This window comes from Procambarus clarkii, chromosome 40 (assembly GCF_040958095.1).
Source record: "Procambarus clarkii isolate CNS0578487 chromosome 40, FALCON_Pclarkii_2.0, whole genome shotgun sequence".
NCBI classification, from domain to species: Eukaryota; Metazoa; Arthropoda; class Malacostraca; order Decapoda; family Cambaridae; genus Procambarus; species Procambarus clarkii.
In genome coordinates this window covers 30,869,384-30,884,307 of record NC_091189.1, presented here as the reverse complement: position 1 = coordinate 30,884,307, position 14,924 = coordinate 30,869,384, and the positions used below count along the sequence as shown (strand labels likewise).

The 14,924-nt window shown below is 39.3% G+C and overlaps 1 protein-coding gene across 2 annotated transcripts in view; it reads right to left on the bottom strand.

Annotated features, from left to right (window-relative positions):
• The window catches only part of LOC123749555 (phenoloxidase-activating factor 1), a 29,162-nt gene extending 15,156 nt beyond the window's left edge, over positions 1 to 14,006 (bottom strand). The window contains exons 1-2 of one of the 2 annotated variants that reach the window (XM_045731651.2): positions 13,849 to 14,006; positions 10,083 to 10,161 (exon numbers count right to left, since the gene is read on the bottom strand). In XM_045731651.2, the coding sequence (XP_045587607.2) occupies positions 10,083 to 10,161; positions 13,849 to 13,857 (88 nt within the window). In that variant the 5' untranslated portion in view covers positions 13,858 to 14,006. The remainder of the gene's footprint in view (positions 1 to 10,082; positions 10,162 to 13,848) is intronic. The other variant, XM_045731652.2, reaches the window with a different exon arrangement.
• Between the last annotated feature and the right edge of the window lie 918 nt (positions 14,007 to 14,924).

The following is a 14,924-nucleotide window of genomic DNA, read 5'->3' as shown; positions in this document are numbered from 1 at the left end:
GTTGAAAAAGCAGCACAAATACAATTACAAATTATTACAGAAAATTACATTCAAACAGCGTTGATTTGAAAAACAAAAAAAAAACAAAAAACATACATGGGTTGACAACAGAGGGGTAAGGTAGGTTACAGGGAATTTATTAGGTATAGCTTCGTTTTACTTAAACTGGTTGAGGGAGGTAGTCTTTAAATTAACATGGTTGGGAAGGTCATTCCACATTCTGGGCCCCTTGATTTGTAGAGCATTTCTGGTTTGATTAAGTCGTACTCTAGGAATATCAAAACTGTATTTATTTCTGGTGTGGTGCTCATGGGTTCTGTTACATGGAAGAACAGACACGCTGAGAGCTAAACTCTAAGCCGTGGCAACAAGAAACTTCCTAAGTCAACATATCAAGGGACCACACAGGAATGAGAGGAAATGGTGAACCAGCTAGACTTGATCTGATATTCACCCTGAACGAACCAGACATAAAGGTCACATTAAAAGCCCCCAAGGGAATGAGTGAGCATAGTATACTGACATTTGAGTATCTGGTGGAAATGAAAGAACAAATTATGAAAGTGAGAAAGAGAAAGGACAGGTACACAGAGAATGACTAGAAGATATGTAAAAAAAAACATAAGATATTCCAGGAGGTCTTAACAATAGTGCAAGAAGTCCCTGAACTACAAGAGGTGGTAATAAACCAGTCAGCTTTACAAAATTTTGAAATAACCGGATATGAGGTTAGGGGGTATCTGCTGGATCTGGATGTGACAAAGGCTGTTGGACCTGGCAATCTCACCACAGATACTAAAAGACTGCGCAGAAGCACTTTACGGTATACACGGTATACCGTGACGGTATACGGTATACACTCTCTATGGTGTATAGTAAGTCGCTTGAAATAGAAGACCTACCAAAAAGTTGGAAGACAGCTAACACAATCCCAATATACAAAAATAGTGACAGGCAAGAAGCATTAACTACATACCGGTGAGAAAATCAGTAAGAGCCACGAGGAGAATTCGATGCCACTCACTTTTTTCATAGGCCTGTGTCCCTAACTTATATACTATGCAAGGAGATGGATAGGACGTTAGAAAAGATCTAGTGGCACATCTGGAGAGAAGGGACTTTTAGCGATGGTAAAACTTACCCCACAAGTTTAATAGAATTTTATGATCAAGTGACAAAAAATAAGCAAGAAAGTGAAGGGTGGCCAGACTGCATTTTCTTGGCCTGTCCGAAAGCCTTTGACAGTACCCCATACGAGGCTGATACAAAATTTGAAGAAATACGCAGGAGTAACGTGTAAGGTGTTCCAATGGATAAGGGAGTAACTTTTGCAACAGAAAACAGAGTTCCTCTGTGGGACGAGACCTCAATGGAGAGGGCTCACCAACAGAGTCCCATAGGGTTCTGTACTCTGACCTATCCTGTTTCTGATATATGTAAATGATCTTCCAGTGTATAGACACACTCCTCTAATGTTTGCTGATGATGCTAAAATTATGAGGAATAAGACAGAGGACAACAAGAGACTACAAGATGACCTGGACAAACTGAAGGAATAGTCGAACAAATGCCAACTAGTTTAACTCAAGCGAGTGTAAAATAATGAAAATAAGTGTAGGGAGCAGGAGCCCAGATACAAGGAGATTTGGTAGATGAAATCCTTGAAGAATCAGTGAGAGAAAGATCTTGGGGTCGAAACCATGCTGGACCAGTCCTCTAAAGCCACCGTCAAAAGGATTTCATCAGCGGCATTTGTAGGTTGGCCAACATAACAACTGCCATTATAAATATTATTTTCACCTGTACACCAGGTTATTGATGGTTGAGAGACGGTACCAAAGAGCCGAAGCTCGTCTCCACCCCCGCAAGCACAACTAGGTGAATACATCATGCACCACACTGCAGTCACTGAAGCCTCTTGCAGCCTGGGATTACTGCATGACTCTTACAGTTAGACTCCAGCGCTGGCCCGCACACCCAATTATAATATTAATTATAATATTAATTATAATTGGTTTGCATATATATATATATATATATATATATATATATATATATATATATATATATATATATATATATATATATATATATATATATATATATAAATAATAGGGGTGGTAGGAGAGGAAAAGATTAAAGTATTCAGTGAGAATCCACAAGGTCTTCTCTGAACACTATTTATTTTCTTCTTCGAGGATGTGGGTCCCTTTAATTAAACCAGTGGTGGTACCCCTAAATATATATATATATATATATATATATATATATATATATATATATATATATATATATATATATATATATATATGTCGTACCTAGTAGCCAGAACGCACTTCTCAGCCTACTATGCAAGGCCCGATTTGCCTAATAAGCCAAGTTTTCCTGAATTAATATATTTTCTCTAATTTTTTTCTTATGAAATTAAAGCGCTACCCATTTCATTATGTATGAGGTAAAAAAAATTTTATTGGAGTTAAAATTAACGTAGATATATGCCCGAACCTAACCAACCCAACCCAACCTATAATATATATATATTATATATATATATATATATATATATATATATATATATATATATATATATATATATATATATATATGTCGTACCTAGTAGCCAGAACGCAGAACGCACTTCTCAGCCTACTACGCAAGACCCGATTTGCCTAATAAGCCAAGTTTTCCTGAATTAATATGTTTTCTCAATTTTTTTTCTTATGAAATTATAAAGCTACCCATTTCATTATGTATGAGGTCAATTTTTTTTATTGGAGTTAAAATTGACGTAGATATATGACCGAACCTAACCAACCCTACCTAACCTAACCTAACCTATCTTTATAGTTTAGGTTAGGTAACTGAAAAAGTTAAGTTAGGTTAGGTTAGGTAGTCGAAAATCAATTAATTCATGAAAACTTGGCTTATTAGGCAAATAAGGCCTTGCATATTAGGTTGAGGAGTGCGTTCTGGCTACTAGGTACGACATTATATATATATATATATATATATATATATATATATATATATATATATATATATATATATATATATATATATATATATATATATATATATATATATATGTCGTACCTAGTAGCCAGAACGTCGTACTCGGCCTACTATGCAAGGCCCGATTTGCCTAATACGCCAAGTTTTCATGAATTAATTGTTTTTCGACTACCTAACCTAACCTAACTTTTTCGGCTACCTAACCTAACCTAACTTATAAAGATAGGTTAGGTTAGGTTAGGTAGGGTTGGTTAGGTTCGGTCATATATCTACGTTAATTTTAACTCCAATAAAAAATAATTGACCTCATGCATAATGAAATGGGTAGCTTTATCATTTCATAAGAAAAAAATAGAGAAAATATATTAATTCAGGAAAACTTGGCTTATTAGGCAAATCGGGCCTTGCATAGTAGGCAGAGAAGTGCGTTCTGGCTACTAGGTACGACATATATATATATATATATATATATATATATATATATATATATATATATATATATATATATATATATATATATACATATACATATACATATATATATATATATATATATATATATATATATATATATATATATATATATTATTAAATATGACGAAAAAGTAAGATTAATAATTCTAACACGAATTTTCTCAATCTTTCGTACATTACGCTTCACTGTTGGAGGTAAATCAAAAATCACTTCTCCAAAATTCATTTTTATTTCTAGTCTGACGCGACACGGGCGCGTTTCGTAAAACTTATTACATTTTCAAAGACTTCACAAATACACAACTGATTAGAACTTACGTATCTCTGATTTTATATCTACATTTGAGTGAGGTGGGAGGGGTGATGTGGCATTAACACAAGACAGAACAAGAGGAGATATTAATAGGGTATTAAAAGTATCAACACAAGACAGAACAGAAACAATGGGTATTGAATAGAAGTGTTTGTAGAAAGCCTATTGGTCCATATTTCTTGATGCTTCTATATTGGAGCGGAGTCTTGAGGTGGGTAGAATATAGTTGTGCAATAATTGGCTGTTGATTGCTGGTGTTGACTTCTTGATGTGTAGTGCCTCGCAAACGTCAAGCCGCCTGCTATCGCTGTATCTATCGATGATTTCTGTGTTGTTTACTAGGATTTCTCTGGCGATGGTTTGGTTATGGAAAGAGATTATATGTTCCTTAATGGAGCCCTGTTGCTTATGCATCGTTAAACGCCTAGAAAGAGATGTTGTTGTCTTGCCTATATACTGGGTTTTTTGGAGCTTACAGTCCCCAAGTGGGCATTTGAAGGCATAGACGACGTTAGTCTCTTTTAAAGCGTTCTGTTTTGTGTCTGGAGAGTTTCTCATGAGTAGGCTGGCCGTTTTTCTGGTTTTATAGTAAATCGTCAGTTGTATCCTCTGATTTTTGTCTGTAGGGATAACGTTTCTATTAACAATATCTTTCAGGACCCTTTCCTCCGTTTTATGAGCTGTGGAAAAGAAGTTCCTGTAAAATAGTCTAATAGGGGGTATAGGTGTTGTGTTAGTTGTCTCTTCAGAGGTTGCATGGCTTTTCACTTTCCTTCTTATGATGTCTTCGATGAAACCATTGGAGAAGCCGTTATTGACTAGGACCTGCCTTACCCTACAGAGTTCTTCGTCGACTTGCTTCCATTCTGAGCTGTGGCTGAGAGCACGGTCGACGTATGCGTTAACAACACTCCTCTTGTACCTGTCAGGGCAGTCGCTGTTGGCATTTAGGCACATTCCTATGTTTGTTTCCTTAGTGTAGACTGCAGTATGGAAACCTCCGCCCTTTTCCATGACTGTTACATCTAGAAAAGGCAGCTTCCCATCCTTTTCCGTCTCGTAAGTGAAACGCAGCACGGAACTCTGCTCAAATGCCTCCTTCAGCTCCTGCAGATGTCTGACATCAGGTACCTGTGTAAAAATGTCGTCAACATACCTGCAGTATATGGCCGGTTTCAAGTTCATGTCGACTAAGACTTTTTGCTCGATGGTACCCATGTAGAAGTTTGCAAACAGGACACCTAGGGGAGAACCCATGGCGACCCCATCTACTTGCTTATACATGTGCCCATCCGGGCTCAAGAAGGGTGCCTCTTTAGTACAAGCTTGGAGTAGTTTCCTTAGAGTATTCTCTGGTATGTCAAGAGGAGTACAGGCTGGATCACGATACACTCTGTCGGCTATCATCCCGATTGTCTCGTCCACAGGTACGTTGGTGAACAGTGATTCTACGTCCAACGAGGCTCTTATCCCTGTGGCCCGTGTGCCCCGCAGTAAGTCAACAAATTCTTTTGGAGCCTTCAGGCTGAAGGCGCAAGGGACATAAGGAGTCAGCAGGCCGTTGAGTCGCTTCGCCAGGCTGTACGTGGGTGTGGGTATCTGGCTAATGATTGGCCGAAGTGGGTTTCCAGGCTTGTGTGTCTGTGAGGATGTCGAGGTGTTGTTCAACCTCGACATCCTCACAGACCAACATCACCTCAGCACTGAAACAAGGATTATCAAGAAACTAACAACATTATATGGAGGACCTATGGCAATTCCACGACCAAGAGATGGCTTCCTGAACCTTGCAGGAATTAACCTCACTGAGGACCAAGTCACTCTCCTAAATCTGGGCATAAACTGTCATGTTATGTCCAGACCGAGTGAAATGGCCCGGAAAGTAGAGTTGGAAATTCTGTTGGACGACATATTCGACCTCGAGACACAAAAGAAGGTCACTACCAAAGATACCTTACAAGCAGAACTTATTGCAGAAGGAGGAAAGAATCGAGGCAACTACAGAAGCACCATACTGTCCCCCGAGCTTAAAGCGGCAGCTAAAAGCCTTCGTGAGAACAAGGAGATAGTTGTCAGGAGAGGTGACAAGTCGCCAATATATGTCATTCTTAAAAAAGACGAATATCTGGCGAAAATGAACATCATACTCTCTGACCAAACTAAGTTCCAAAGGGTAACGAAGGACACTACAGCCGAATTAAAAGCAAAGGTCAACAAACTGATCGAAACTGTGAACGCCAAGAAATCCGGACTCCACCTGCCAAAGATCATTGGGGAATATAAACCTGGATATGCGTATGGAAATGTCAAGACGCACAAGCCCGGAAACCCACTTCGGCCAATCATTAGCCAGATACCCACACCCACGTACAGACTGGCGAAGCGACTCAACGGCCTGCTGACTCCTTATGTTCCTTGCGCCTTCAGCCTGAAGTCTCCAAAGGAATTTGTGGACTTACTGCGGGGCACACGGGCCACAGGGATAAGAGCCTCGTTGGACGTAGAATCGCTGTTTACCAACGTACCTGTGGACGAGACAATCGGAATGATAGCCGACAGAGTGTATCGTGATCCAGCCTGTACTCCTCTTGACATGCCAGAAAGTATTCTGAGGAAACTACTCCAAGCTTGTACTAAAGAGGCACCCTTCTTGAGCCCGGATGGGCACATGTATAAGCAAGTAGATGGGGTCGCCATGGGTTCTCCCCTAGGTGTCCTGTTTGCAAACTTCTACATGGGTACCATCGAGCAAAAAGTCTTAGTCGACATGAACTTGAAACCGGCCATATACTGCAGGTATGTTGACGACATTTTTACACAGGTACCTGATGTCAGACATCTGCAGGAGCTGAAGGAGGCATTTGAGCAGAGTTCCGTGCTGCGTTTCACTTACGAGACGGAAAAGGATGGGAAGCTGCCTTTTCTAGATGTAACAGTCATGGAAAAGGGCGGAGGTTTCCATACTGCAGTCTACACTAAGGAAACAAACATAGGAATGTGCCTAAATGCCAACAGCGACTGCCCTGACAGGTACAAGAGGAGTGTTGTTAACGCATACGTCGACCGTGCTCTCAGCCACAGCTCAGAATGGAAGCAAGTCGACGAAGAACTCTGTAGGGTAAGGCAGGTCCTAGTCAATAACGGCTTCTCCAATGGTTTCATCGAAGACATCATAAGAAGGAAAGTGAAAAGCCATGCAACCTCTGAAGAGACAACTAACACAACACCTATACCCCCTATTAGACTATTTTACAGGAACTTCTTTTCCACAGCTCATAAAACGGAGGAAAGGGTCCTGAAAGATATTGTTAATAGAAACGTTATCCCTACAGACAAAAATCAGAGGATACAACTGACGATTTACTATAAAACCAGAAAAACGGCCAGCCTACTCATGAGAAACTCTCCAGACACAAAACAGAACGCTTTAAAAGAGACTAACGTCGTCTATGCCTTCAAATGCCCACTTGGGGACTGTAAGCTCCAAAAAACCCAGTATATAGGCAAGACAACAACATCTCTTTCTAGGCGTTTAACGATGCATAAGCAACAGGGCTCCATTAAGGAACATATAATCTCTTCCCATAACCAAACCATCGCCAGAGAAATCCTAGTAAACAACACAGAAATCATCGATAGATACAGCGATAGCAGGCGGCTTGACGTTTGCGAGGCACTACACATCAAGAAGTCAACACCAGCAATCAACAGCCAATTATTGCACAACTATATTCTACCCACCTCAAGACTCCGCTCCAATATAGAAGCATCAAGAAATATGGACCAATAGGCTTTCTACAAACACTTCTATTCAATACCCATTGTTTCTGTTCTGTCTTGTGTTGATACTTTTAATACCCTATTAACTATCCCCTCTTGTTCTGTCTTGTGTTAATGCCACATCACCCCTCCCACCTCACTCAAATGTAGATATAAAATCAGAGATACGTAAGTTCTAATCAGTTGTGTATTTGTGAAGTCTTTGAAAATGTAATAAGTTTTACGAAACGCACCCGTGTCGCGTCAGACTAGAAATAAAAATGAATTTTGGAGAAGTGATTTTTGATTTACCTCCAACAGTGAAGCGTAATGTACGAAAGATTGAGAAAATTCGTGTTAGAATTATTAATCTTACTTTTTCGGTCATATTTAATAATATATGTCTACAGGAAAGACTGCTACCAAAATATACTAATATATATATATATATATATATATATATATATATATATATATATATATATATATATATATATATATATATATATATATATATGTCGTACCTAGTAGCCAGAACACACTTCACAGCCTACTATGCAAGGCCCAATTTGCCTAATAAGCCAAGTTTTCATGAAATAATGCTTTTTCGACTACCTAACCTACCTAACCTAACCTAACTTTTTCGGCTACCTAACCTAACCTAATCTATAAAGATAGGTTAGGTTAGGTTAGGTAGGGTTGGTTAGGTTCGGCCATATATCTACGTTAATTTTACTTCCAATAAAATAAAATTGACCTCATACATAATGAAATGGGTAGCTTTATCATTTCATAAGAAAAAAATTAGAGAAAACATATTAATTCAGGAAAACTTGGCTTATTAGGCAAATTGGGCCTTGCATAGTAGGCTGAGAAGTGCATTCTGGCTACTAGGTACGACATATATATATATATATATATATATATATATATATATATATATATATATATATATATATATATATATATATATATATATATATATATATATATATATATATATACAAAACAAAAATCAATGGTCAGGGGTCAATGTGATAGTATCGAGAGCTGCACATTTCCAGCAATGACGTAACGCATTAAATTTCTAAACCATTATCATGGGAAACCCAAAACGGCAGCTTCCAGAACTTATCAAAGTAACACAAAAAGAACTGCCTCCTCTGATAACCTGTGGCAACAGGAGCATTGTGTACCGACTGCTGCGCCCAACCGTCAACAGAATGCCTCGTTGGCAACTAGCTCATCTCTACACAGAAGTGGCTGCAATATAACTAGCTACCTATACACAAACACAGGAAGAGGAATAATTTTCTGTGATTAAGTCTTTTCTTCAAACAATGGAATCCTTTACATGCAAGACAAGAAGAATCTCCCTGACAAATAGATAACACGCTTACGGCACTGAATAAAGGTTTCAGAATCTTTCGTATAGATACCAATTCATAAAAACCTAATCATATTACAAAGCAGCTAAATCAGCCTAAAACAAATATCATATTTAATTAAACTTATGTATAGACGTATCTGAAGACTAGACATCCATTTTCAAAACATACTGCTCACAAATAATAAAGTTTTATGAGCGAAATCACTGACACCCACGTATATGGACACCATAAAACATCCAGCAAACATTGTGATAGCCAGAATTAGATTGAATTATCTATACCTCTAGCAGGTGGTTGAGGGTAACGATCCTCCCAATCTTGAGCAGTAATGGTAAATTCTGTGAATAGGTACCGGGTGTCACTATTATGGATTACCTTTTTGTTTAGTTTTTGCCCTTGATGTTATCTTGATAGTTTATTGCGTGCTAGTTAACAAATGATATGTCTAGAAAACTATCTTGCTTTATGGGGATCTTTATTTCCCTACTTAAGAGCTGTGCAAACTTCATATAGTTTTTTAATAGCCTCATAACTGACGATATTTCTAAAGACTTTTAATAATAAAAAACGGAAAATAACGGAAAGCACCACACGGCAGCTGCTGTAGAGGTGGCGGCCCTGACTCCGTGTGGGCAACTCAACAAGGTCCACTTACATATTATTTTTTTTCAGCAACAAGATAACAAAGTAGCTAGGGAGTTGCGAGGTGGGATGGGGGGAGCGGAAGTGGGTTCGAGGGTGAAAAGGAATTAATTATTGAATATAAAATATAACGTACTCTATGGTCTACAAGAGCTCACAATACCTTCACCCGGTTATTATCTTAGATGTACCCCCAGATAAGAGGGTTAGGCTTGTAAGACATCTTGGGATGCTAGAGTCGTGCTAGGAAGGCTACTGTTAATAACAACTCCCAACTTCAAGAGAGAACTTGTGTTTGTTTCTGTAATAATGCGAGCCGCAAGACAAGTGATTCGGTGAATATACGGTTAACTAGAATATCCTTCATCCCTTTGATAGAATCCTGGCACCACTGTCGAAGAATAAGAGTGAAAGCTGTGAGGAATTATACTTATTTTGAGCAGCAGTCAGCTGGAGCAGCAGGACTAGTAACAATGATAAAGTATACTTACTCTGAGCAGCAGTCATTTGGAGCAGCAACAGCAACAGCAACGGGACGCTGCACCAGCCTGGTAGCGCGCAGTGTACCCTCTGCAGATATTTGTTAATGTAAAAGTTTTTTGCAGTTTGAAAACTAACGGCAAATTTTGTAAACAAAAGACTTCCTAATACTATTTTAGACCTGTCTGCTATAATATGTTTAGTATACGAATTCCACTGACTCCTAGTTAAATCTGCTCATGAAAACTCAGGTAGCATGAAAACATGTTGCTGTTTTGATCACTGGGTCCATATCTGCAACGGCCCAGACTGATACTAAACATGGCGCATTTATCATATGAAGTCACAGTGAAGGCTAGAGCTTTTATCAAGTTCTCCACTTTGATCTCAGAGCCGAGTTTGTCCAACGTTGGCTTGCTCGGGAGGTGTCGGGGTTGGTGCATCTTTGTGAGCTCTTGTTGTTTGCTTGGTGGGCGTCTGGCGCTCGCTCCGCTAGAGGTCACCGAAGGACGTCTCCTGTTGTGTGAATGATGGGCGTCTGGCTCTCGCTCCGCTGAGGTCACCGAAGGACGTCTTCTGTTGTGTGCTTGGTGGGCGTCTGGCTTTCGCTCCGCCAGAGGTCACCGAAGGACGTCTCCTGTTGTGTGCTTGGTGGGCGTCTGGCTCTCGCTCAAACGGAGGTCACCGAAGGACGTCTCCTGTTGTGTGCTTGGTGGGCGTCTGGCTCTCGCTCCGCCCGAGGTCACCGAAGGACGTCTCCTGTTGTGTGCTTGGTGGGCGTCTGGCTCTCGCTCCGCCTGAGGTCACCGAAGGACGTCTCCTGTTGTGTGCTTGGTGGGCGTCTGGCTCTCGCTCCGCCTGAGGTCACCGAAGGACGTCTCCTGTTGTGTGCTTGGTGGGCGTCTGGCTCTCGCTCAGCCGGAGGTCACCGAAGGACGTTACCGAATTTTTTAGATATTGCCCAATTAGGTTGTGACATGTTACATTATAAAGAGTTCTGATTGTGATTTATGCCCTCTAATCTTTCGGAGCTACCGCTCAAAGGATGAGTGTGGTGTGCACAATAAACTAGTTGGCGGTGCTGAAAACACTCAAACCAAAACCCAAAGTTCACAGGACGCCTGACGCCTCTAAAGTCTGAGGAACCCGTGTCGACTGCACTGTGCAACAATTTTGTATTTATTATTTTTTCCTGGGTAGTAGTGTTGATTGTTTGTGCCTCCAAAGTATAGAAAATGGGTATCATTCCCCCCCCCCCCCCCACACAAATTTTACTTTGACATTTGTCTTCAGGTACCTTCAAGACGTCTTCCCGTCTTGAAGACGGGAAGCTGTCTAACAGTCTAAGGCAAAGATCAAAGCAAAGTTTACGGGGAATTATAGCCATTTTCTATACTTTGGAGGCATATGCATCTGACAATAAAAATTACTACCCAAGAACAAAGTGTTCATACTGTGTTGTCTTCCAGTTAGTTCTATGAGGAGTCCGGTGCCCGGCCATGAGGCATAGTTGTTTGAACAGTCTGTCGTCTTCAATAAAACATCGCATTTTGACGTCAAAATCCCCAACGGACTATAACTGACGTACTATGAAATTATAGCGACTCACAAATATTCACGTTTTCTATGCGTGGGTCGTTCGATTAAGTTAGATTAGGTTAGTTTCGAGTGTTTTAGTACACCATTTTCTGTCTGTCTGTTTAACCGCAACACTGTGGAGTTTCCAAACACGGGAACTCCAAGGACACATCTGGCACTAGTGCTGGTGTGGCCCATAAACACAATAGTTTAGCCCTTTCTATACATATATTATGTCAATATGAATGTCAAATTTTTATTGCATATCATAGTATATACGCATAATTCTCAGCATAAATGTTCATATTAAAATATAATTTATATTTTCTATGTTGCTGCGCTAGAGCACAGTTCACGCCAAACGATATGTGAATGTTGTACAAGGTTCGAACATTGCTGTGATTTGAAACAAGTGATATTAAACCCAACACCTTATATAACATCATTCCAATATGAAACTGGAGAACACGCGGAGATCAGATCCCGAAACGAAGAAGTAAACAAACACTTTATCGTGTGACGTCACTTACAAAGGATGCGTTGAGACACTGACTCTGCCAACGGTGGGGGTGGGGGGAGAATCCCAGCCCCCCAGATCTAAAAAGCTTAGAACATATCAAGGCACGATGCCTTACGCAACGTTTGTAACTCTCGCCCACTATCAGAGGCGAGGCAGGAAGCACTTTTCATATGGAAAAGGTTCTCAGCAACATTAGGGAAAGCAGCACGTGATAGACTAATGATTCACATGTGGTAATACAGTACAATAGAGAATGTTAAAATAATAAAATTGGGCCTGTAAACCTTACAGATTAAACAGTTTGCTCTCCTTGATGTCATGTGAGATATGTTGGTTTGACTAAAAAAAATATGAATGTAAAGTGAATGCTGAGAACACTTTAGTGGTTGATAAACAAAACCTTAAAATTTTATTGGAAAACAAATGCCAGATGACTTTAAAAAATTAGCACGAGCTCAAATATGATTCAAGATAAAGGCAATTGTACATGAATGTAAAAGTAAAAAATATGAAGCAACACGACCTGTAACAAAATGTCACTGCTAGACTAAAACTAAGAGGAGGAAGTAATAGGATGTTGTGGGTAGGGCCACACACCAATACCATAGATTGTGAAAACAATTATAAACATATAATGCTTCGCTTTTGTCACATATCCGAAATCTTGAGACTGTATTCACAATAGTTAACAAAGACCGACTCATAAGATGCTGAACAAAATTCAAAAGTTTTAACACACACTAGCTCTTCAAGATTGTAACTTGCTTAGCTAAATGAATTGTGGGGTTCAGTCCCTGAGCCCATTATGTGCCTCTGTAACCCTTTCCACTACCGCCCACAAGATGGGTATGGGGTGCATAATAAATGAATTAAACTAACACTTCATGACATAACTATCATGACTGATTGGTTTGGTATGCGCGTTGTGCATTAGGCCTATCAACCACAGGAGGGTAAATTATTAAGACCGGGTCATAGGCTTACTAACCAACCAACTAGTATGCATTAGTTCTAGTTAAGGTCAAGCTACCATTTTAAATACAATGAGTAGCGGGTTACGCCTCTATATAGAATGCTAACGTGATACATCAGGCAACAGCTAATTCAAGCATAACAAGCAACAGTAAACTGTATAATTATATTAACATAAAAATTAAGGATCTTGCAGGTGCCACGTATGGGTCCATTAGCACGTGGCACCTTCTATCCAACCAAATTCAATCAAGTGATCCCACGACCATGTTAGCCTAATATACAGAACAACCAATACTCGATGAACCCATCTTGTTAGGACAGTAAGTAATTACCAGACGAAAGCGCTGTTCCATGCAGCCATAAGCAACAAACTATGCAAGACAATGCTAAAGGTAAAAGATGTCAGGAAATTGATAACACAACAATTACAGAGTTTCATAAGCCTCGGAAACCCCTGTCCCCTACGGTCACTGGTTCAGGTAATTCCAGAAGACGTGACGTATCTCCATCACTATCTTGTGAGGCTGTTAGTGTGTTAAGGTACGCTGCGCACTGCGTACAACTTTGACGCTTAATACCATGTACGCTGTACAAATTGAAGTTACACTTGGACATATAAATAAAAGTACTATAAACATATAATCTACCTATATATTACATAGTATATTGTTAACAGTAATATTACAAGCAACAGTCTTACACACCTGTGCCATCGTGAGTTCAAAATGCTTCACTATGATCACAACAGACAGTTCGTAACTGTGCGTGCAACTTTCACTGCTGTATGTACAGATTAGTGAAGGACTGATGCAACCTTCCTCCCTCTGCTGTTGAGCGTTGACTGAGAAAACGGGGCTTGGTGTGTGCTATATATGACAGCGGTGCAGTTTCCTACATTTATTCCCAGGAATCGTATGTATCATAATAAATGCATACATTTTAATGTTCATCATTACTAAAATATTGTAGAAGTGAACTAAATGTTCTTCTGTAATTTGGGTATATTGTAAAACGAAACGAAAATTAATATATATATATATATATATATTAGGAACGTATAGACATTATGGCAGCTTGGGACACATTGCCACAGGTTTACTAGTTATTTACTCGGTATTCCCACGTCTCTAGGTCCATGACTCATAACAAACTAGATAAATTAATACCTTCAAAAGAATTTTAAATAAAAAATGGTGTTAATTTCGCCATTTTCTATGCTTTTGTTCAGTTCATTTATTACGCATAACCGTCCTGTGAGCGGTGGCGTACCTCCGCGCCCATCTTGAATTTACCTCAGCACCAACATCTATTTAGTGCTCACGACGGGATCAGGAAGCCGGTGGCTTGTCAAAGGCATCCCCCCTTCCCCTCCCCTTTTTCTAGAGATTTTTTTCCAATTGGATTTTGAACTGCAGTAATTAATGTCTTGGCATTTACGGCTTCAGCGGGTAGGTAGTTCCTTAGGCTTATGCAGTCTGTCCTCTCGAGTTCTCACGTCACAAAAATTTTTTACTAAATTACCCGAACCTAACCTAGTCGATGGACAGACACATTGAAACTGTGGCTGTTTGTGAGCCGCTATGATTTACCAGCTCATCCTCCAGTTTTGGTAGTACTTATAGTAACGATGAGAACCATAGTGTATATATATATATATATATATATATATATATATATATATATATATATATATATATATATATATATATATATATATATATATATATATACATATATATATATAATATATATATATATATAATATATATATATATATATA